Here is a 24,190-nt window from a genome sequence, read left to right as displayed (position 1 = left end):
TCAAGATAAATAACCACAAATTTATTTACCTGACCAATAAAAGCTATGTACATAGCTCTCTGAAATGTTTCTCCAGCATTGGTTAAGCCAAATGGCATCCTAGCGTACATGAATATACCCCAGGGTGTAGTAAAGTTTGTCTTCTCTTTGTTTGTTGTATCAATATTCACCAGATTGTAACCTGAAAAACCATCAAGAATAGAAAGTCTCTGTGCTCCTGAAACCATTTGAAGTAACTGATCCATTTTGGGCAAAGGATAATTATCTTGTAATGATGCCTTGCTCAAATTTCTAAAATCCACACAGAGTCTTATTTCTCCATTTTTCTTTCTAACAGGAACTAGATTTGCAACCCAATTAGAATATCTAAGAGGGAGGACGATCTGAGCATCTAGCATATTATTAATCTTCCTTTCTACAGTTGGTAGAAGGGTTGGATTTATCCTTCTAAGTTTTTGTTGATAAGGTTTTGCTTCTGGCTTCAAAGGAATCTTATGCTGTATTAATGAAGTATCATAGGTCTTTAGATCAGCATAAGTCCAAGCAAAAACATCCTTATAATTTTGAAGTAACTTAAGATATTGAGCTTTGATTTCAGGGTCTAGAGATGCACATATTTTGATGTTTTGATATCTTCATTAGTTCCAATGTTAATCTCTTCTATGTCATCTTTAGAAGATATGGACTAAAGGTTTCGGAGGACATCATTTTGATCAAACAATCTTTCTAAAGGAACGAGTCCTTTTGGAATAAAATTATTAGATAATTGAATAATGTCATGATTAGCAATTTGGGTTTTAAAATCTGAAGTATCATTTCCATCTGTATTTTCACTTATTTCAGTTCTATCTTCATCAACTTGTAGGAATGAGAAATCATCTATTACCTACATAAATGATTTCAAATGTTCATCATCTTCGAATATTTGCCAATGTTTCAGATTATCTGGGATAGATGGCCTATATTTGACTTGTATTTGATAGAGTACATCAGTATGATCAGGAATTTTAAAAGAGCTAGCAGAGACAGCTAAGGCATCTGCATGAATATTCTGATCTCTGGGAATATGAGTCAAATTAAAAGCATCAAAGAAGTTTTCAACTGAATCCCATACTTCATTTCGGTAGGACCTAAGTCTAGGGTGCTTGGTCTGGCAAACATTTCTTACTTGCTTAACAATAAGTTCTGAATCAGTAAAGACACTTAAGTTTTGAACTTTTAAGCTTTTGGCTAATTGCAATCCTAAAAGGAAAGCTTCATATTCAGCCACATTATTTGTAACTTCGAAGTCTAATTTACATGATTGGGTTATATTTTCTTTTTTAGGTGAAATTAAAACTACTCTAGCTTCTGCCCCATCTTTCGTGCAAGAGCCATCAAAAAACGGTTCCCAAATATCAGTTTGGTTTGGTTCAGGACTTTCAACTACCTCTTCAATTTTGACTTGAGTTTTATGTTGGTTTGAAGTGAGTTGAAAACAACCAAAGTCTTGATCTATTGCATAAATTGGATGGTTCCTTGGCTGGTCAGTCTTACAAACAGTATGTACAAATCTTACTTCTCTATATAATCTTAATTGCTCTCCTCCATAAACAGGAATAGTAGCATATGACATATCCATTTGTAGAGTTCCCCCTAATTTGGCACAGCAAGACCTAGAAAGGAGCATTCCAAACTTGGGAGGGATATCTGTGACAACAATATCAAGTACTACACTTTTCACTGGAATTTGGGTAAGGGTAACCACTAGATCCTTGATCAATCCCAAACAAGGCACCCTTTTAGAATCAAAAGTGTACAGGTCCTGGTAGGATTTAGTTATGTCGAGTTTCAAATGGTCCATGATAGATTTTGGCATAAGGTTGTGTGATGCTCCTGAATCAAGCATACAATTATACAACATGGAATCATTTGTTTTAAGAGTTACATAAAAAGGAGGCACTATCTCATCTATCATGTCTGAACTAGGGCCAAAAACTACTGCTGGTTTTTCATCTTGCAAACTTATGATATCACCTTCAGCATAAACCGAGGTATTTTGTATCCATTTTGTGACTTCACCTTTGTAACCAGGGTTTTTAGAAAGTTCTGACAGCGGAATTGGGATCTTAACTCTCTCTAATTCTTTTTCAACATTAAATGTAGTCAAAATGTTTTTACCAGTTTGGGTAGTATCAATTGACTGATCTAAGAACTGAATAAGAGTTGTTTGAGCTTCAGCAGTTTTGGTACGTGGTTCAATTATTGGAGTTTCCTTTGGAGGTATCCCAGGACCAGGCCTAGGCCTAAGATCATATCTCTTGTTTAACTCTGCAATTAAAAATTCAGAGAAAGCATGATATTTAGAGACTTGTGAAGCTTCCTGATCTTCTTGAACCTGATTTTGTTGTGACAGAGGAATGATGGCTGTTTGATTGGAAGAAGAATCCATACTATTAATATCTTCAATAATTGTCATAGCATTATCATCAGGTTGTTGATCATCTATCAATAGGGGAGTAGGAACCTGTTGATCATTGCTAGGTCTCTGAAGAATTTGTAGTGGTGGATTTCTTTTATATTGACTTTGATTTTGGTTTTGAGGTCTAGTAACTGTTTGTTGTATTGTCCGAGGTTAGGTCTCAATCTTTGAAATCCTATTTGATAGGTTTCTAAGAAGAGATGTTATTTCATTTATTTTTAAGTCTTCGGATTTAGTCTTAGAGGAACTAGAGGCTTCTTGAACAGGTCTGAGTTTTCTTTGGGCCTTTTCTTCCTTAAGTTTCAAAGACGTTGGGGCTGCCCTATTTGCTTCTACTCCTATAGCGTTTGTTTGCATATTTTCAAGAGTTCTTGAAGTTCTCTCTCATAGCATAACATCGAAGTCATCATCAAAAGCTTTAGAAAATCTAGACTTAGTTGCTGCTACAGGGGGCTTACAATCAACAGGCATTTTGTGATAGAGTTTATTGAATCTTTTGATAAAATCTAATACTGGTTCACCTAAGTTCCTTTTAAGCTCTTCAAATTCTATGAAGTAAAGAGGATCCTTTTTCACACCCCATTGATTTTTAAATATGGTTGTAAGCTCTTCCCAATTTCTAATGGAAGTTGCTGGTAACTGCCTAAACCAAATCCTCACAGTTCCTTCAAGTGACTGTACAAATAATCTCATATAAACGTTTTCTTCTTCAATATTCATGTTGTCTGCAAAGTCTAGGAAAGCTTGAAGATGGTCCTCAGCTAAGGGACCAGTTTCTCCATTGTACTTGGGAAGGTATTTTAAGTATCCAGCTAGGAATGCATCAAGGTTATTAGGTAAGACTAAGGTAGCATATCTAGCTTGTACAATAGATCGGAAAGCCATGATAGCAAGCGGTGTATGAGGTGCTTGAGGTGTATGAGGTTGTCCAGGTGGAGTATGAGGTGTTTGTGTGGATGTAGAGGATGAAGAAGAAGTAGAGGTAGAAGGTGGTGATTCAGGGGTTGATGAACTAGTTGGAGGTGAAGGAGGAGGAGATCTCCTGAAAGACTTCAAAGGAGTCATAAGATGTTACGGTATGTTCTATGCTTATAACAGTTTACTTCTTTTTCTTATTATATTCCACAGGTTAGCAATCACATGTACATAAAGTAAAGTGCAGATAGAACATTAAGCGATTGACAGAAAATAAGCCAAGACAAGAGATACAAGATGTGGTGGCTAGCCAGGGACAAACCCCACAATGTGTGGGGAAACCCTTTGATCAAATCTTCTTTTATCTTCAATAATTCAGTAGAGAGAAATAGTACAATAAATCTGATTTGTATCAGTAGTAGAAAACCCTAGATAAGCAGCATCAGCATTAGCAGCTTCATCATCAAACTAGGGCAGACGATATCTCACAAACCGACCGTCGAATCGGCTTGATTCCACCACCAAAAGTTGCGGCTTTCAGAGGAGGTTCAGATGAACCTACAGTGCAGTTCATATGAGGAGATCTTCTAGTCCACGCAGGTCAAACTTCACTTCTGCAGTTGCAGCTTCAGTTTCAGTAGCTTCCTTCAAACTAGGGCAGTCAATATCTTGCAAACCATCTGTCGGATTGACTTGATTCCACCACCAAAAGTTGCGGTCTACAACGCAGTTCAGATGAGGAGATCTTGTGGTCCACGCAGGTCAAACTTTACTTATGCAGTTGTAGCTTCAGTTTCAGCAGCTTCCTTCAAACTAGGGCAGTTGATATCTTGCAAACCGTCCGTCGGATTGACTTGATTCCACCACCAAAAGTTGCAGCTTTCAGAGGAGGTTCAGATGAACTTACAACGCAGTTCAGATGAGGAGATCTTCTAGTCCACGCAGGTCAAACTTTACTTCTACAGTTGCAGCTTCAGTTTTAGCAGCTTCCGGCTTCACGTGTGAGGGAGAGACCCTTTTTTGCACAGTAGAGAAGAGACTCTTTTCTGCGCAGTAGAGAGATAGAGATGTGATGAGATGAGTGAGTCCAAATGAGGAAAAGTCCTCCTCTATTTATACAGAATGTTGGTGTTTGAATAGATGCGACTGTTGGGCTTCTGAGCCTACATGAGTTGTAGGTCGGCTTGATAATAATCCCATAATCAAAATAAATTCATATCTCCATGAATACTTATCGGAATCGGATGATATTTATATCAATCTTACACCTCTCGACGAGAGGAATCTAATAAAAATATTATCAGCGATGAATAAGATGACCCACATGAAGTTTTGCCCTAGTTTCCAATTTTAACACTCCCTCTCAACTAAGGAGAACTTCATCTGCAATCTGTCTATTGGTCGTTACTATTCATCCATCAAATGCACTGCCTTGTACAGCCTGACCCTTGCCCTACTCTGCTCTATTTTGCCTATTCTGCTTTGTCTTGTTCTGCCCTGTACTGATCTGTATTGTTCTGCTTTGTTCTTGCATTGTTCCGTTCTGCTCTGCTTTTGTCCGAATCATGAAGAAGAAGAAATGATCGAGGATGTATCATACTGACTCAAAGTCAGTCTCAGAGTATGTACCACTGGTCCCAGACCAGTCTCAACCAAGCTGAAGTCAACGTCATAGTGAGTACAACTCCACTGGTCCCAGACCAGTATCATCCTCAACTAACTCAAAGTCAGTCTCAGAGTGCCTACCATTGGTCCCAGACCAGTCTCAACCGACCCGAAGTCAGTGTCATAGAATGTACCACTCCTACCACTGGTCCTAGACCAGTATCGCAGTCTTAGAGAGTGTACCACTGGTCCCAGACAAGTCTCAACCGACCCGAAGTCAACATCATAGTATGTACCACTTCCACTGGTCCTAGACCAGTACTGCACTGACACAAAGTCAGTCTCAAAGTATGTACCACTGGTCCTAGACCAGTCTCAATCGACCCAAAGTCAGCGTCATAGTATGGTACAACACCTACCACTGGTCCCAGACCAGTATCATTGATCCCAAATCAATGGATGTCATCCTAGCGTAGGGAGTACGGTAGATACAACGATGCGTCCATCGGTACTACTATGGTCCCTAACTTCATTTCCCTGCTCATTGATCAGATGAGAGGTACTTCCCATGAGTCCCAGACTGCATGGGTAGGATGCCTCGACAGAAGAACTAATCAATCCTATCCTCATAGGAGAACACATCAATCCTGCTACAATCGCCATGGAGAACACATCAATCCAGGCCTCACAGGAGAACACATCAATCCTGCTACAGTCGCCATGGAGAACACATCAATCCAGGCTTCACAGGAGAACACATCAATCCTGCTACAGTCGCCATGGAGAACACATCAATCCAGGCCTCACAAGAGAACTAATCATCCTGCTACACAGGAGAGCGAATCACCCTGTCCCACAAGAGAGCAAATCATCTTGTTCCACAAGAGAGCGAATCATCTTGTCCCACAAGAGAGCAAATCATCTTGTTCCAATGCGCACCACCAGGGGAGGGTGAGTCACCCTGTGGTCGTATGTTGCTCCAGTGAGAACCACAAGCCCTTAGAGCTCTCAGAGCTCAATGTATGCAACATGCAAGACCCTTGTACAAGGGTTTCTTGACGACTCCAAGTCGTTTGGGAAAATCATAGATTAGATCTTTCCTCGGGGCTTTGACAAGGTGTATCGACTTGTACATCATCTTAATGTGATGGAGCCTCCTTGCTCATCGACTTACCATATCCCAGATGATGTCTATCTGCGGGAGCAATTAACGAATACAGGATTCCTCAATAATCGAATCCCACCTCTGGTTGTTACAGAGAATCACAGTGGTATCCAATGTAAATCCAAACAGCTCATTGAAGAGCTTTCGCAACCAAACTACCTCATAGGAGGCCATGCTAGCAGCAATATATTCTGCTTTGGCGGTGCTCAAAGCCACCGACTTCTGCTTCCTTCTCATCCAGGATATCGAAGCAAAATCCAAAGAGAAACAACGCTAAAAGTGCTCTAGTGATCCTCCACACTACCTGCCTAATCAGCATTTGAATATGCAGTTTCATATTTCCTGCAGTGTATCTCAATCCATGAGAGATTGTGTCCTGAAGACATCTCAAAAGATTCTTGACACCAATCTAGTGAGGCTCAACCAAATATGAGCTCACAATGCTAACTGCAAAACATATGTTCGGACGGAGGTTCACCAAGAACATCAACATGAATGAGTTTTTGAAACTCAGGGGCATTTCCCAAATCTGGTCTGACATCACTACCATATAACTTCTGAAAGTTAAGATCCTCGAGGTAGTCATAGGCTTGCAGTCCATCATACCAAATCTTTTCAGAATCTTCACCACATTTTCTTTGAGATAGGAAAATTTCCCTTGGCTTCTACCACACTTCAAGTCCTTGGTTCTTCATTTCAAATTCAGAAGCCAACTCCCTCTTACATTTGTGAATGAGAGGGTATGCACCTATTATAAAGAGGTCATTAACATACAACACCAGTATGAGAGGTTTGTCATCTTCAACACCAGTAAAGAATTGGGTAATATTGAGGGTCTATAACGAACGGGTATCCCCCTTTGAGGGTTGACTGTGTAAATACTTGATGTAAAAAATATTTTAGTTCATGGTCCCTCCCAATCAGGCACAATGGCTAAAGTATTTGAGGGTGGAAAAATAATTAATCGCCTCTTGTGTCAATTAATTAAATTTTCTAGCAAAAATAAAATTAAATCCTAAACTAGAAAAGTAATTAATTTAGAGTCAAAAAATAAAAATTAGAGAAATTAATTTCTCCAAATGGAAAATGACCAGAACATTTGTGGTTCATGAAGAAGTCAATTTTCGGAGATCCCCCACCAAGGAAAAAATGGATTTTTTAAGAAAAATTAAGCCCTTGGACCTTGGTAGTTAAGTCAAAGTCAATTTTTTGAGGAAATTAATCCAAAATATTTTTTTTGGATTGATAAAAAATGGTTTTACTGAGAAATTCAAAAATTCCTCAAAAATAAGTATTTTCAACAGCAGAGATTAAAAGTTGATCAAGTATTTATCGATGGACGAAATTATTTTGACAAAGATTAACCCAATTAACTGTTATTTTCCACTTGGAGGATTTATCTATAAATTAGAATCCAGTTGCTTCTCAAGTCATGATGATGGTGACTCTGGTCTAAATCTAATTTTGTAATGTTGATGTGGAGCCATTGTTCTGTTGGGAACATTTGAAATTCTTAATAAAAGACTTTGGGGTTCAGTTCATGGTGTCTTTGTCTCATTGATCTATGGTACGTGTTGGGTATGTGCTTTCCTATATTTTGCTTCAATATTATATGAATTGTTATTTCATTTGTAGATGATAGGAACATCCTATTGGTAAGTTTTGGGCTTATCTTAGGTGATCCGATTTATTGTATGATCTGACAATTTTCTCTTAAGAAATATATAGAGTTCGCAGGTTCCCCAGCCCTTGGGCTCCAATTTCACAGACTGTGGCACAGGCTGACCTTGTTTGGGCACTAGGAAATATATGTGATTTTCATCTTCGCTAAGACTGTAGTTAACATCTATCTTTCGAAATACATCAATTTATTGTCATTATCATAAAAATTACTCTCCAAAAATTATTTTCAAGCATTGTATATTTGTAAATACATTTGTAATTTTTTTTTGTAAAATAAATTTTGTAAATAAATTTCTTCTTACCCTTGTTTTGTAGCTATTTGGGGTTTGGGAATTTATTTTAAAATTTTGTATGTATTGGGGTTTTGGGCACTTGTATTTTCATTTGTGCAGGTGAGATTCAAGAAGATTTGTCGGATTGGAGCTAGATCTAGGCCCTTGAGGGTAAGATCTAGTCTCTAAAATTTTTGCAAAGCTAGCAACAAGGAATTTTGCAGTGATTAAGCCAATTTGAAGATCTGAAGAAAATTCAAATTTCTGGCAAGGGTTTCAAATTTTTTAGGGCCTCCCGGCCCAACGTCCTCCTATCCTAGTTGTTGTCCTTCTAAGCCTAACCGTAGGCCAATTTTGGCCTCTCTCCCTTTGTTGTGGCCTAGCCATCAAGCCCTAGGGGCTTTCTCCTTGGTCGCAGGCCTAACAGGCCTTGCAGCAGCCCCTTCTTGGCCTCTTAGACCTGGTCGTAGGCCCTAAGGGCCTTCCCTTGCCTTCCCATGCCCTCAGCCTGCCTTCTGTCACCTTGTCGTGGGCTCTTTCCAGCCTCTCCTGCCCTCTGTCCTCCTCCATCTGCTTTTGGCCTTCCCTTATCCTTCTGTCTCCTTTCTTTTGCTTTTCGCTGCCCTTTTCTCCCTCTCCCCTCCGTCTAGCCTCTCCTACCCTTCCTCCCTCTCAGTTGCCTATCCTTCCTAGGCCACAACCTCATTTGAGGCCTAGTGTGCCTCTCACCCCTCCTTTATCTAGGCCACAACCCTCTTAGGGCTTGCGGCAAGCCTCTAAAGCCTCATTAACTTGACCGCAGGCCTACTTAGGCCTTCCTCCCTCTGTCGCTAGGCCTATTGGGACTTCCTTGTGTGTCGCTGCCCCTTCTAGGCCCTAGCAGCCTTAGCGTCAAACTTTCTTAGTCTTCTAGCCTTCTTCTTAGCCTTCCTTTGCCCTCTTGTTATCTCTACTTGGTCACTTGATTTTTCTGAGCTAATAATTGGTGTGTTTTGCAGAGAAATTGGGTAACAATTTGTGTTTACAGGTGGCACATTTATTGGAGAAATTGTTGGCTAGAAGACTAGTCATCTCCAACCCCAAAGGGCTCAAGGGTTTCATCTCTAAAACCTCTTTTCCTCACTGTTTTCTACAGCAATATAAACTCATAACAGTGGTAAAATACACATTAAATTGGCATAGAATCAACTCACACATTGTCTAAATGCATAGATAAATCAATTGGATAGACTGTGCATTTATCATTTGGCATGAATTTACAAGTTTTGGTGACTGTCATCTCTGCATCATAAGTCCGATATAACAGTGGCATTTGCATCTTCAGAAGGCATAAATACTTTGAGAATTTGGTGATTTGAAAAGTGGTTTGGCATTTGGTTTCTATCACTTGCATTTCACTTGTATTTGGCATAATTTTACTCACTATTAGCTCACTGCTCTCATAATTTGTTTACTTCTATCATAGAGTTTACTTATTACTCATTTGAATTTAATTGGAACATACATGACATAAGTGCTCTCACTTTCTCATGCTCTATTGCTCATAATTAAAGGCATTGTTTTTCAATTGAGTTGCTAAATGATTTGACAATTATTGCTAAGAAGAGTAATAACACTTGTGGTTTATTGTAAGTTTCAAAGTTTTCAACTTGTGCACATAATAAGCTCACTCTCTAAAGCACTTTAATCTTTTGGCGTTGTTACTTGGGCATCTTGTGTTACATCACTTGTCTTCTGAGATCTAATTGCTTCTATCACTCTAATTGGCATTAAAATGTTTTGTTCCAACGTATTTAAAGAATATCATTGAATGCCTCTTGAGCAATTTGTGATCTTGGCTAATTGAGTAATCGTTGTAATATTTGCATCTAAGATATAAGTGTTCTTAGCTTGAGGATTGGTGAATCTAACTGCATATGTCTTAATTATCATCTTGTTAACATTGAATAGGCTAATTGTTGAGAAATATTGGCTAAGAACATTTACAATCTCATATTGTCTCATTGGCTAATTATCTAAGTGGATAAGTGCTCCAATTGTTATCATTGTCATCATTTATTGGTTAGTATCTTTGTGGATGATAATTTTATCTTGAGCAATTGTACCGTGGATATATCTTGTATCTTGTTGGCACTTGTTAATTTGGCACATACTCTTGTGGTTGAGATTGTCTCTTTCCATTGATAAGTACTTATTGTCATTATCAAATATTAGTCATAACTAAAGTACTTCACATAAAAATCTTAAATCTAGATGCATTCATTCACCTTGCATCTCATTCTAGAGCTAGTCTTGCATCTAATAATTTAACTCCAAGCATAAGCTTGGTTGATAGAGATAATAGAACCACCTTTCTCATCTTGCCTGAGGAGCCTAGCACCTCTTTAGTTGTTAACACAGTGACCTTTCAATCATCAGAGCAACAGTCTCTGCAGCGCTGGAGGCACCAGGAGGTTAGTACCTAAGGGGAGTTATCATTAATGAAGCCAATGCTTGCTTCCCCTTGGCCTCTTTCTCACAACCTACTCTAGAGACTAGCTTCAAAATACTTAAGAGGAAGGATACACCTAGAATAGGCATCTAATTAAAAGTAACCAAGATTATCGCATCACGCATAAGTTATAGGATTTGCATAGCATATAGGATAGTTAAGCATTCAAGCAACGAATGTTTATTGGTCACATGGTACTTAATCGATCTAAAGCAAGTTGACTCCATAAGGCACTGGTCTCATAAATAATTTAATCTAATCTTTTAAGGCTTGCTAAATCAACCAAGTGGCTAGGCCATTCAATCGTGTCTCTCAGACTCGTTGGTTGCCAATAAGTCTTGCATTTCTATCTTCCATAGGGACTACCCCCCATAGCTTATTTTTGGGAGACAGCTAGAACAGATAGGTCAGGGATCAAAGTTACAAGCTGAGTCGTTGTCCCACCGTGCCTATACAATCTGAGCAACAACAAGGTACAGATGGGATTTTGTCTCACCATGGGAGACAAGGGAGAGCTTGCATCATTATTGTAGCCCTTGCAGATGCGAGACATCCCTGTTCGATTCAGTTGGAGACCCATGAGGATTTTTTTGTGCCCCCATAGCCACTTGGGAGCACGACAAGTCATTTGCTTGGAGATCAAGAGACCACCCCCCTTATCATTGTTGGGGACCCTCCTATTCATTATGGCACATGAGGGACTTCACTAGGCCTTCCAACAGCCCTCCTAGCTATTGTATTATAATTTTGGCCCTCTTGAGAGGCTTATTTTCATATTATGGAGCTATTTGGTGGGCTTGTCACCAAAAGGATGTTATTTTGCACATTATTTTTATTGTAGGGGCGTTATTAGGCATAATTAGGCCATTTGAATCCCTTGGAGGATCATATAAATATAAGAGAGAATCATTTGATCTCTCATCATCACTGGACTTTGGATTAGTTCTCCCCTAAGAGAATTTCACACTTATTTTGGTTTGTCTATTGGAGATCTCTTGATGCATTTCGATATCTTTGGAGCTAAAATTTTTGTTCTCTTGGAGCCATTTTCTGGATTTTGGATTTGGATATATCTCTTGTTGTCTTGTAAGTATTCTTTTGAAAAATATTTGCATATATAATGTCTAATGTGTGGAAATTATGCAACTGGCTATTGTTCTTTCATGCCCTAATTGTTGAATATCATTGAAAAGAATGTTAGATTGCAAATTTGTGCATGTTACTCACTAATAACAAGTAGATGAATGTTCCTATTGGAGTAGATTTCGTTTTCTTTTCATAAAAATCCATAAATCTTGGGTGGGTATTTGCTAGAGAGTGCTTGCTAGGGCATCATTTGATTGGTTGGATTTCGAATCACATAGATTCCATAGCCCAAGAACAAGGCACTAATCGGAGCAAATTTCGTGATCAACCCCTCTTTCCTCTTCTTTTTCTCCTCCATAAATTTTTGGTCTCTCCCCTATGTTAGTTTTTGGTAGCATCGGATGTGCTCTAGCCATGAAAATTGGTGGAGAGGCTAAGGCAGATGAGTTCTAAAGAACCCAGAAACCATTTGGTGGAATTCCACCCGAATTACATTTTATTAAAACAATTAATATTTTTAATGGGGTTCCTAAGTCTAAACTTAGGAAAAATAAAGTATTAACAGGTATTAATCAAAATATGGGTGAGAATGTTCTAGAAAGTGGATCAGGTCAATTTTTTAATCTTAGCCGTTGATTAGAGACTTAATCTCAATCGTTGAAGTCTCAACGAGAAAAGTATAAGGAGGCTCGGGGTTCATTTAGAAACACACTAAGAGAACGAATTGATCTAGAGTTCGAAATTTCCGGGGCTAGGAAGCTGAGAAATTCAAACTAAGTGATCATTCTGCAGTAGAAGGGCAGGGATAGTTCAAGAAAACTGGGCAGAGAGGCAAAGAGCCACTAGTGGAGGCAGCGCAGCACCTAGAGGGACTCACGCTGGGCCAGTTTGGGACCACGCAAGCCTGACACTGAACCAGGGAGAGCCAACGCAGAGGAGAAGTTGCCCTCACGTAGAAATCAGGAATTTTGCCGAGGAGCTGCCGGAACAGCCAGGGAAGGTTGACGTAGAAGCTCTAGGAGGCAAAAGTGACAATGCAGGGCTAACGCAGAGCCTGTAAGGTTGACGCAGGGCCTTCGCAGGGTCAGCGCAGAGATAGTCGGGGTTAGCCAATTTTGTTGCCGGATTTGTTGGTAACTATCGGGTGAAGTGAGGTAATCTCACTGAGGTTTCCACCATTATATTTTTCTCTGTAATTGATTGTCGAGAGGGAATCCAACATTGTATTCAGGACTACTACTTAATAATATAAAACCCTCAAAGCTACTACACCGATTTTCTCGCAATGGGTTTTTCCGAGGACTATTTTGTCCAAAAATAATGGTGTCCTATGTATCTTTTTCTTTGCTCAGTTTCTTGTTTCATGTAATCAAATTAATTTGGTGTAGGTTGCAAAAGTAATTTACTTCAATATTTTTCAGAAAATAACTTGATAATGTATATTAAAATCAAGTAGGAGAAGTAAATTCAATTTTGTTGCAGTAGGGGTTCCTTGAGTGTAGGAATTTTCACATGGTATTAGAGCATTGATTTTGAAATAGGAAGAGCAGATTCGGTGTTGAACAGAGAGGCTAATAGCTGCATTTGGCAGCAGTTCGAATCCCCTTGAAGAGATTGTGCAGTCCTTGCCAGGAAAGCAGAGATTCCGAAGAAATCTCTCTCTGAGAGAGTCGACAAAGAGGTACGATTTCCGGTTCATGAGTTTGCAAAGGTAGAGGGAGTGACACAGAGCCTCAGCACATTGCTTCAAAGGCACATTTTCTGTCAGGGCAGAAATCCGTCAGAAAAGAGCGACGACACATAGTAGGGGAATTTCTCCTTAGAGGACTTTTCTCGCCAAAAGTTCGAATTTTTCACTTGTCAGGCAGTAGACCAGTGCTGAGCAATGACTAGAGGAGTCAATTCGACAGTTTGGGTGAGATGGCATCACATGGGATCAAAGGTCAGGACATGTTGGAAGGAGCTTCCAACTATGTCATATCGAAGACCAGAATCTTAGTTGTTCTGGAGTATGATCTCGAAGCTTACGTCAAGAGTGTTGTGGTTGTTCTCGTGGAAAACGATAAGAAGAAGAAGTACAACGCCAAGCAGGCAAAGGCGAAGAGGCTCATACTCGATGGAGTTCGAGATCATGTGGTCTCCCACTTGCAGGGCAAAGATATAGCCTGAGAAATGTGGGAAGCTTTCTCTTCACTGTGTGAAGGTTTGTCCGAACAACGGAAGATGTACTTAGAACAAAAGTTGCAGTGGACATTGATGCAGAAGGGACAAGGGGTTATATCCTATATTCAACGTCTTCAGGACACCAGAGACCAGCTTGTTGCAGTGGGGTCTACTCCTCAGTCTAGCACGATGGTAAGGACAGCCCTGGATGGAGCCTCAAATGAATGGTAAGTCTTCGTCCAAAGTATATTAGGCAGGGAAAGACTACCTTCATGGGAGGAGATGTGGGAAACCCTTCAACAGGAAGAATTAAGGAGGGATCTGGTTAAGGTCAACCTCAATGGCAATAGTGGGAATGGCACGAAGACCAAGGAGGAGGAGGAGAATGCAGCTCTAGCATCAAAGGGACAACAGAAGCAGAAGTGGAAGAAGGACATTTCAAAGGTGAAATGTTTCAGATGTGGCGAGATGGGCCACTTTGCATCCCAGTGTCCTTTGAAGCAAAAGGATAAGGATGAGAAACATGATCCTGAGGCTGCTCCAACAAAAATTGACAAAGATGAGTTTGCCATGAGTGCCCACACATCTCCAGGAGGGAAATGCGGCGATATAGAACTGTAGTCGAGAGGACTACATGTGGGCAAGATCCTTGAGGAACCCACCTCTTGGATCAATTCCTTGCTACGAGCCCGAGATTCGGCAATAGCGAGATAGACTTGGTGTCAGATGATGTAGTGGGTTGGTTGGAGAGACAAATGCAGTAGCCTGAGACCAGAGACTGATCAGCGCAAAGCAAGGTTGGTAGCAGTGCAGATGGCACAGTGCAAAAGTCAGCAACAACGTAGAAGATTCAGAGGGTCAGAGACTAGTAGCACTCAGATTCCAAAATTCACATGGTATTATGCTGAACACAGTTAGTTCAAAAATTTGGGATGCTTTTCCGTTGCTGAGCAGCAGCGATTGGAAAATGACGCAGTGCAGAGCTAGCAGTGGCAGTGTTAGCAACAAATGTAGAGGGAGCTATAGTACAGATGCAGCAGTGGCAGTGGTAGTGTCATGGGTAGCAGTATAGTAGCAGCGGCAACACAATGTTAGTGGCAGCAACAGTGCAGAAAAGAGATGCTTCAGAGACAGAGCAATATGCATTTGGACATTGTTGCTAGAACACATTCCTCGCTAAGAGGGAGTGTTAGTTTTTGGTAGCATCGGATGTGCTCTAGCTTTGAAAATTGGTGGAGAGGCTAAGGCACATGAGTTCTAACGAACCCAAAAACCGTTTGGTGAAATTCCACCCGAATTGTATTTTGTTAAAATAATTAATATTTTTAATGGCGTTCCTAAGTCGAAAATTAGGAAATTAAAGTATTAATGGGTATTAATCAAAATATGGGTGAGAATGTTCTAGAAAGCGGATCAAGTCAAGATTTTAATCTTAGTCGCTGATTAGAGACTTAATCTCGGTCATTGAAGTCTCAACGAGAAAAGTATAAGAAAGAGGCTTGGGGTTCATTTAGAAACACACCGAGAGAATGAATTGATCTAGAGTTCAAAATTTCTAGGGCTAGGAAGCTGAGAAATTCGAACTAAGTGATCATTCTGTAGCAGAGGGGCAGGGATAGTTCGGGAATACTGGGCAGAGAGGCAAAGAGCCACTAGTGGAGGCAGCGCAGCACCTAGAGGGACTGACGTTGGGCCAGTCTGGGCCCACACAGGCCTGACGCTAAATTAGGGAGAGCCAGCGCAGAGGAGAAGCTGCCCTCACGTAGAAATCCAAACTTTTGTTGGGGAGCTGCCAAAACAGCCAGGGAAGGTTAACACAGAAGCTCCAGGAGGCAGAAGAGACAGCGCAGGGCTAGCACAGAACCTGTAAGGCTGATGCAGGGCCTACGCAAGGCCAATGCAGAGATAGCCGGGGTTAGCCAGTTCTGTCGTTGGATCAGCCAGACACTGCCAGGTGAAGTGAGGTAATCTCACTGAGTTTTCCACCATGATATTTTTCTCTATAACTAGATTGTCGGGAGGGCATCCAACATTGTATTGAGAACTACTGCTTAATAATATAAAACCCCAGAGCTGTTGCACCGATTTTCCCGCATTGGGTTTTTCCGGGGACTATTTTTTCCAAAAATAACGGCGTCCTATGTATCTTGTTCTTTGCTCAGTTTCTTGTTTCATGTAATCAAATTAAATTGGTGTAGGTTGCAGAAGCAGTTTACTTTAGTATTTTTCAGAAAAATAACTTGATAATGTATATTAAAATCAAGTAGGAGAGGTAAGTTCAGTTTTGCTATAGTAGGGGTTCCTTGAGTGTAGGAAATTTCACACCCTCGACGTCCTTGCTAGGGCATCATGCGAATTTCTCTAGAGGGATGATTTTACACTTCCACTTGGAAAAACTTCTGCGTTGTTGTCTCCTCTAGAGGTTCACCAAGTTTCACGAGTTTTCAACGGTTCATTTGTGAGAAAAGCTAAGCCCTAGCTCAGATTTTGGAAGTCAACCTTTAACGTCATAGTGAGAGACTTGTTGAGGGTTACATTCAATCAAGGCTTGATCAATTTTAACCCTTTCTTTGTCCTAGCTTGACTTAGGGTCCTCCTTGGAGGTGTCTCTTTCATGGTAAACCTTAAAACCCTAAGCCTAGTTAGGGCACCCCTAGGTCTCTCTTATGGTCCCAATCATCACATGATCTTATCTTGCAAAACCTTAAGAGAGGTCCTTTTTCCCCTTCTAGGAAACCCTGATCTAGGCATAACTATTTTATTGAATACCCTTTCACCCAGGTTTAGGCCTCCTACCAAGAAGCCTTTCTTGGAGAGCCTTTATCTTGCTTTTTAAGCAAGCAAACCATTACTTGAGCCTCTCCTTTGAATGGGCTTTGGAAATCACATTGTACAGTGTTATTGACCTTACCTTTCTAGTGATTTCCTTCATATCAGGACTCCTCCCATCAGTGAAAGTATGTAAAGAGCAAAGGACATTGACTGAGGTGACAGTGGGTCCATGTCTCGTTGTTGTCACTTGGTCTAGTAGCAGTCCCTTTGGAACCCCTCCTAGGACCCTTGCTAGATTGTGTGGTAACATGTCCTTACATTAGATAGGATTTTAAAATGCCTTTCAAAACTTAAAAGAAAACATATTTAAATTTTCTGATGTTTAAACCTTATAATATAAAAACTTAACTTGCCATTTTATATTTTTGTATAATTTTGACTTACTTTTCTTACTTCAAGACAATGAATTCTGCTCGAACCTCGACAATGTTCATCTTCAAACACGAGCTCCAATGTTGATGTCAACCTAGTGATCAAGCCATCATCGTTCTTGGTAAATTGTTTAATTTCTCATCAACATGTATTCCACCATAGGCTTTTGCCTTACCATAAACAGGATTATATATATATATATATATGATTTTGACTTTCTCCGCTTTCATCAAGACAATAACAATGACTTCTGTACAATGTTCATCTTCAAACACGGGCTTCAAATTCTTCTCACTTTGATATCATTGTCGGTATTAAGAATTTTAAAATGTTAATAAAATTTATAAAATAAATTATTTAATTTTATCATATTCAAACCTTATAATATGAAATTTGAACTTGTCTTTTTACATTTTCTTATGATTTTCAAGACAATAACTTCTGCTCAAACCTTGGCAATGTTCATCTTCAAACGCATGCTCCAAATGCTTCTCACTTTGATACCATTGTTGGCATTTTTAATGACACGTGATCATAACATTAGAGAGATAATCTTTACTGAGAAGTTATTCACCCAACCATTCCACGAACTTATATTTAATGTCAGGTCATTAACATTTATTGTGACCCACTAACGTGACTCCTAACAACACTTAGAAACAGTACTACAACTCTAATGGTAGGATCATTCAAAGAAAATCTAAGTATATGCGCCAACATCACATGTTACAGAGAGATAAGACAAACTCGAGAAAAGTTTGTGAGAAAGTTATGAAGGATTAGCATAGGCATGACTAAGTTTGTTTGCCTAAAAAAACATAAGGAATAATGCACGGTTTGACGAGTGCAATAGAGAAAAATCAACTACAGTTGTAGATTCGAAAGCAAAGTGTATGGGAAGGTAGTGCCCCTGAAGATGAGCCAAGTAGAGCAAGTGCGGAAGCAGATTGAAGAATGCGGAAGCCGGGAAAATAGCGTTAAGAACAATGTGTGAAATAATGTGAGAAAGCACTAAGAGTACGGAGTGGAATAAAGTTAGATGTAAAATGCACTGATGCATGTGAAACTAAAGTGATAGTGGGAATGAATGAAAATGAATGAATGAATGATTGATTTTTAATGACATGCACGAGATCTAGCAATCAAAGGGACCACTCAATAACAACTTCATCTCTATTCACATTCTTTTCCGTGTTGTCTCTCCTGTTATGAATCTTGAGTAAGAAACTCTGGAAATGCCTGAAGATCTCATGGAAGACAGAAGAGGCAATAGAGTAGACCAACAAAGAGCAGACAGAAGAGTTAGAGAGTATTCTGAGCCATTGTAATGTTATAAGCCATGATTTCTATTGTATCATATTAATGAAAGTTTGTTTTCCCTGTAATGACCTTGTCTACAGAGAGGAAAGTTTGAGAGAGCCAGAGAGCTTCTAATTCATTGTAATGTTGTAAACTTATTGTATCATATTAATGAAATATTATTTTCCCCTTAATCAAATATCAAAGAAACTGTGGAAATGCCTGAAGATGAAGAATGATAATGTTAAATAGTTAGAGTAGATAGTAGAAGAGGCAGAAGAGTACACCAGCAAAGAGAGAGAAGACAGAAGAGTTAGAGAGTAGGAGAGCTTCTGTGTCATTGTAATATTTTAAACTACATTTTATATTGTATCATATCAATGAAAGCTTATTTTCCCTTTAATGACCTTGTGCATAAAGAGGAAACTTTGAGAGTGCCGGAGAGCTACTAATTCATTGAAATGTTGTAAACTTATCACGATATTAATGAAAGCTTATTTTCCCTTTAATGACCGTGCATATCCGGTTCTATAAGTAAAAGACACTGTTAGATTATTTTAGAAACCATCGATCTGAACATGACCACTACATTGAAGGTCGCCGCACGAAGAAGTTTGTAAATTTACAACACTAGAAAAGGTTCTGTCACAAATACAACAGACCTCAATAGCAGGCCCCCTATTGTCAAATTGTATTGTCATCATAAATTGAGGCATTACACCCATGCCTGGTTGAAGTTGAAACTACTTTAAAAGACGACAATGATTAAATAGGTAATCTCGTATAATGCTAAGAGCATAAAGGAACATAATTTTTAGCGTATATAATGATACTAGACATGAAAATAAATCATTAAACAAAGTCAGTTTTGCAACCTTGATCATCATTTTTTATGAGGAGATAATAACAAACCTCCACATTTTGAAGTTCATTCAAAAGAGTTTCTGAGGGGGTTGTTAACGTGTGACAAATATGAACTCGCTGCAAAATACACAAAATTTGTAAATCCTGTGAGAAATAAAATATAACAATCTTGCAATGCTATTAAGTAAAATATTAAAGATACGTCTATAAGCACATTTTAGTCTACTACATACATAATGATCAAATATCTTGTGGAGTTCATGTTGGACTTTTCCCAACCTTCTTAAAACTCTTCCTGTTTTTACCAACCCAAAAAAAGTATATCAATGAATATCCTAAAACCCTGATCAAGGAAGCATTGAAAAGTTCAATTTTAAAACCTAAACCTAACCAAATACAAGAATCTAGGGGTTTACCATCAGACTGACTGGAGGACACACAGTGACAATCTATTACTAAACAACAAAGGGTGTGAAACTTAGTACTAAGACATTCAAACTTACCATTCTCATCATCAATTCTCAATGATGTATTCTCTAGCCAAAAAGCAGCCATATCTTGCAGTGCCTGTGAAAATTCTGCAGACAACATCACCTGCTTCAGCTTATCAGTCCAATGTAGATACAGAAATTCAATCATAAAAGCTGCTGACATTCAACAAAACTTCCCTAAGCATAAAGAAATAGAAATAAGTTTTATGAATGTAGACAGATAAAAACAATGAATAGAACCAAACAACTACTGGACACAATGAAGGAAAAGTCAACCGACATATCATCATTCTCCTTAAGTTATAAAATTAAAACAATACCTGATGACTAAGCACTGTTGGAATTTCTAAGTTTAACCTGTTAGAAATTCTTCCTGTACTATCTAATTTATTTCTTCCTACTTGTTCAATTAATTAACAAGTTATTTACCATGTAAATTTTGAAAACAAATACAAGTATAGTATCAACACATACAGATCATCAACTAAAAGTAAACAAGCACACAAGTGACACTGTTGTTTTTGGACTAATGTCCCCGGAAAAACCCAATGCGGGAATACCGGTGCAGCTATTCAGAGGGTTTTATTATTATGGAGTTTCAGAATACAACCTGGGTTCTAGAAATGGCTCACCCAACAGAGAATGCCCCCGGCAATAGTACCTCTCAGTTGGAGACAGATATTCCGGCTAAAACACCGGATCAACGATTCCACAGCAACAATGCAGCTTTTGCTGCCCTGCGTCACTCTAATAGGGACTACGTCACCCTATCCAACTCTCCAGCTCTCAGTCTGTCCCACAAATGCTCCCAGCACTGCCTCTAGGCCCTACATCAGCCTCTCTAACCCAGGGTCAACCTCTCTGGGCTCTGTGTCAACTTCTGGAACCTCTACGTCAGCCCCTGGACCCTCTGCATCTCACACGCTGGCCCTCTCTGGCTCTGCGTAGCTCCTGGCTGCCTCTGCATGGCCTCTAGTTGGCTTTGCGTCCCTCTCCCTGCTCTGCGCTGATCCTCTGGTACTAACTCTGCCTCTCTGCTATGTATTCACTGCCCCTCAATTGCAACTCTAATCACTCACTCAATTTCCTCAGCCAACCCTGCCCCAGAAAATCAGATTCTTGATCTCTCCGGTGTGTTCTCCAACTAACCCTCAAGCCTCCTCTTATACTTTTCTCGTTGGTCCATCAACGACCAAGATTAAACCTCTAATAAACGGCTAAGATTAGATTTGGCTTGATCCATGACTTTTGGAACCTTCTCACCCAATTTTATATTAATACCCATTAATATAATGGATTGTAGATTTCTGTGGTTCGGTTTTTTAGAATTTACACTCGGATATTCCACAGTTTTCATCTTTGCTTTGTCGACGTTTCAAGTCTAGACCAAGACTTAGTTTAGACTTAGAAACTCCATTAATTATTTTTCCTAAGTTTAGACTTAGGAACTCCATTAAAAATATTAATTATTTTACTATCTCCCAAACCGGTTAGAATCTACCCAAACCATTTCTAGGTCTTGGAGATCTCATGTGCTTTAGCCTCTCCACCAATTTTCATGGCTAGAGCACATCCGATGCTACCCCAAATCAACACTCCCTCTTAGCGAGGATTGTGCTCTAGTAATACTCCTCACTGAGTATCACCCTGATCATCCAACATCGGTCCTGTGCTGATGCTAGGCCTCCCCGCCCAACGTCCTCTGCACTGTCGCATCCTGTACTGCTGCCCATGGCCCTGCCATTACCACTGCTGCATCTGTACGGCTGCTCCCTCTGCATCTGTGCTGCTGCCCATGGCCCTGCCACTACCATTGTTGCATCTGCACTGCATCCCCTCTCATCATGCTACATGGTGTTGCCCATAGCACTACCACTGCTAACCGCTGCACTGCAACTCAGTTACTAAGAAGAAAGTCACTGATCCTCCCAACTCCAACATCTCTGTCAGGTTAGAAACACTCCCAATGTTGAAGCTCCCTCTGTTGCTAACAAGTGCTCCCTCTATTGACCTCTACGATGTTGCAACAACTCCATGCATCTCACGCTGTTGCCTCACGTTGTCCCGGGACTCTTGCACTATAGCACCCTCTGTCACTCCATCCACATCCGTCTCTACAGACATCTACCAGTCCTACTACTTCTCTTCAGGGCTCCTGTAGCAAGGTATAATCCAAGAGGTTGGGTACCTCAAGGATCCTGCCCCTCATCATCTGTAGTCCGTCTGACTACAGCTCGATGTCTCCCCACTTCCTTTCAAGAGGCGCATGAGCACTCATGGCACAGTTGTCATCTATCTCCACTTCTTTCTCCGCCCTCGCTGGCGCTACCTTAGTCTCAGAAGCCTCTCCCTTACTCTTCTTCCTCGAACACTGGTTCGCATAGTGACCCAGTTATCCACAATGGAAGCATTTGACCTTGGAGAGGTCCTTCTTCTTTCTCTTCTCCTGTTTTCCCGCAGATGCGAGAGCCACATCTTCTTCTTCCTCCTTGATTCTGACCCCTTTTCCACTACTCCCCGCCTTGGTCACCCATCTGATCTCTTCTTGACGAAGAGCTACCCACAGTTCCTCCCAATCTGGAAGGCTCGACCTGCCCAATATTCTCAGGACAAATGTTGATTTGGGGTAGCATCGGATGTGCTCTAGCCACGAAATTTGGTGGACAGGCTAAGGCATATGAGATCTCCAATACCCAGAAAGGGTTTGGGCAGATTCTAAACAGTTTGGGAGATATTAAAATAATTAATATTTTTAATGGAGTCTGTTGACCACTACGTGTCAACGACCCATAGCAGTACACCCCCTTTTTTCACAAAAGGGGTAGCGCCTGATCGATGTGTTCGTGCCATCCAGCTATCATCATCAGTTTGATCATCATCTTATAATGTAAACCCAGTCTGCATGTGTATAATGTAAATAATCTCAGCAGATCCGTGTCGTGTGTGTAATCACCTAGGTAAACCTACTTTTCTGGTAACGATTTACATTCCGAGAGGTTTTTTGTCTCACCGATCCATTCTCGGATGGTCGACAGAGTTTTCCTTCAGCATTACCCCAAAGCCGAAATGGATTTTGTCACTGGGATCTTAGGGGAGTCCTAGTGTTCTAGATCAAGTCTATGTAAAAGTGATTTGGGAATAATCTTGACTATTTGGTTAGGTTATTTTATTACAAATTGTTTGATCTGCTAGATTATATTTGTGTCGCAAAACTAGGTAGTCTGTGAGGGTTTTTTGTAAATGGGTTTTTCCCCTTGAGATGTAAAAAATGTAAAAATCATGATAGAAAGTGTCTTTGAGAGTTAGAAAAATAATTTATCCCCTCATAGGTTAATTAATTAAATTTTCTGGCCAAAATTAATTAAAATCTCAAGCCAGAAATTTGATTAATTCTAGGTCCTAGGTAAATTTAAATTCTCCAAAAGCAAAATTCGTTGGTCCTTAAAAAATCAAAGTTTAGGAGATCCAGGGACTAAGGTAAATTAATTATTTTGCTAAATTTTAAGCCTTTGGTCCCTGGGGTTGAGTCAAAGTCAAAATTTTGGAGGAAATTAATTCAAAAATTAAATTTTTGAATTGATTAAAATGCATTTAATTGAAAATTTTGAATTTCCTCAATAATTTAAAATTTCGACGGATGAGATTAAAATAAATTTTAATCCTCATCAACGGTCGAAATTGCTTTGACAAGGATCACTCGAACTAGCCGTTGGAGGATTTATCTTTAAATAGGAGGTCATCAGTCAGTGGGATGGGATCTCTGGATAATGTACTAAGCGAAAAGCTCTCTTGTAATATTTTCATGAGCAAAAAAGAAAAGACTTTGGGGTTAATTTCTGCTGGTGTTACTCTTCATAGAAACACTGTAAGATGTGTCATTTTCATGCGTAGATTTCTTTTTAGCCATTGATGATAACTTTCTGAAGAGTGATTTGAATACAGGTATCTTGCTCAGTCGCTAGGGTTTGAATGATAATTTAAGTTTTGAATATAATAGCAGGTATCTCTATTTATTTGAATTTTATTATCGTTTTCTCGCTCTATGTTGATGGTTAAATTGATTTTTGCAGGAGATCCTTGATTATTAGATCATCAGGCGTTCGAGGAAGTTCTCGGCTGAACCAAACAACTCCCGATCCATGTTTTCTGAAGAACCCAGCTCAAATTTGATCCCGAGCTTATCATACGATATTTTTATGGGCGATGCATAGAGGGTTTTGAGCTCAGTACCTCCTCTAAAAATTCAAAAACAAATTAATTTTTTTCTGTGCTAAATCAATAGATCTGGCTGTTGAGAGCCTCAGATCATCAGATTTGGGAGCAGAGTCAAACTCACACTCCCTAGATCTGATAGATCTGTCATTTATGTACATAGATCTATAATTATCTTTAGCGTTCTGACTTGGGTTTTCTGAGTTTTACTTTTTTTGGTCATTGTATATATTGTTTGGGTGTTTATTATTGTCCTGAAGCTGCAGATCTAAAGTTGAA

The 24,190-nt window shown here is 39.6% G+C and overlaps 1 protein-coding gene across 7 annotated transcripts in view; it reads right to left on the bottom strand.

The window, feature by feature from the left end:
• LOC149197770 (uncharacterized protein At2g33490-like) overlaps nucleotides 1-24,190 on the bottom strand; it is a 541,003-nt gene that overhangs the window by 137,886 nt on the left and 378,927 nt on the right. For 4 of the 7 annotated variants that reach the window (XM_089405960.1, XM_089405959.1, XM_089405962.1 and 1 more), the window contains 3 exons: nucleotides 19,712-19,786; nucleotides 19,442-19,503; nucleotides 19,257-19,325 (listed from right to left, as the gene is read on the bottom strand). In XM_089405960.1, the coding sequence (XP_089262086.1) occupies nucleotides 19,257-19,325; nucleotides 19,442-19,503; nucleotides 19,712-19,786 (206 nt within the window). Of the gene's footprint in view, nucleotides 1-19,256; nucleotides 19,326-19,441; nucleotides 19,504-19,711; nucleotides 19,803-24,190 lie in introns of all 7 variants that reach the window. The other 3 variants (XM_089405961.1, XM_089405963.1, XM_089405964.1) reach the window with 3 other exon arrangements.

The sequence above is a fragment of the Pinus tabuliformis genome, chromosome 2_2, assembly GCF_031772625.1.
Source record: "Pinus tabuliformis cultivar Carrire ecotype Pingquan chromosome 2_2, CPIR1, whole genome shotgun sequence".
NCBI classification, from domain to species: Eukaryota; Viridiplantae; Streptophyta; class Pinopsida; order Pinales; family Pinaceae; genus Pinus; species Pinus tabuliformis.
This window is presented reverse-complemented; position numbering and strand designations above follow the sequence as displayed.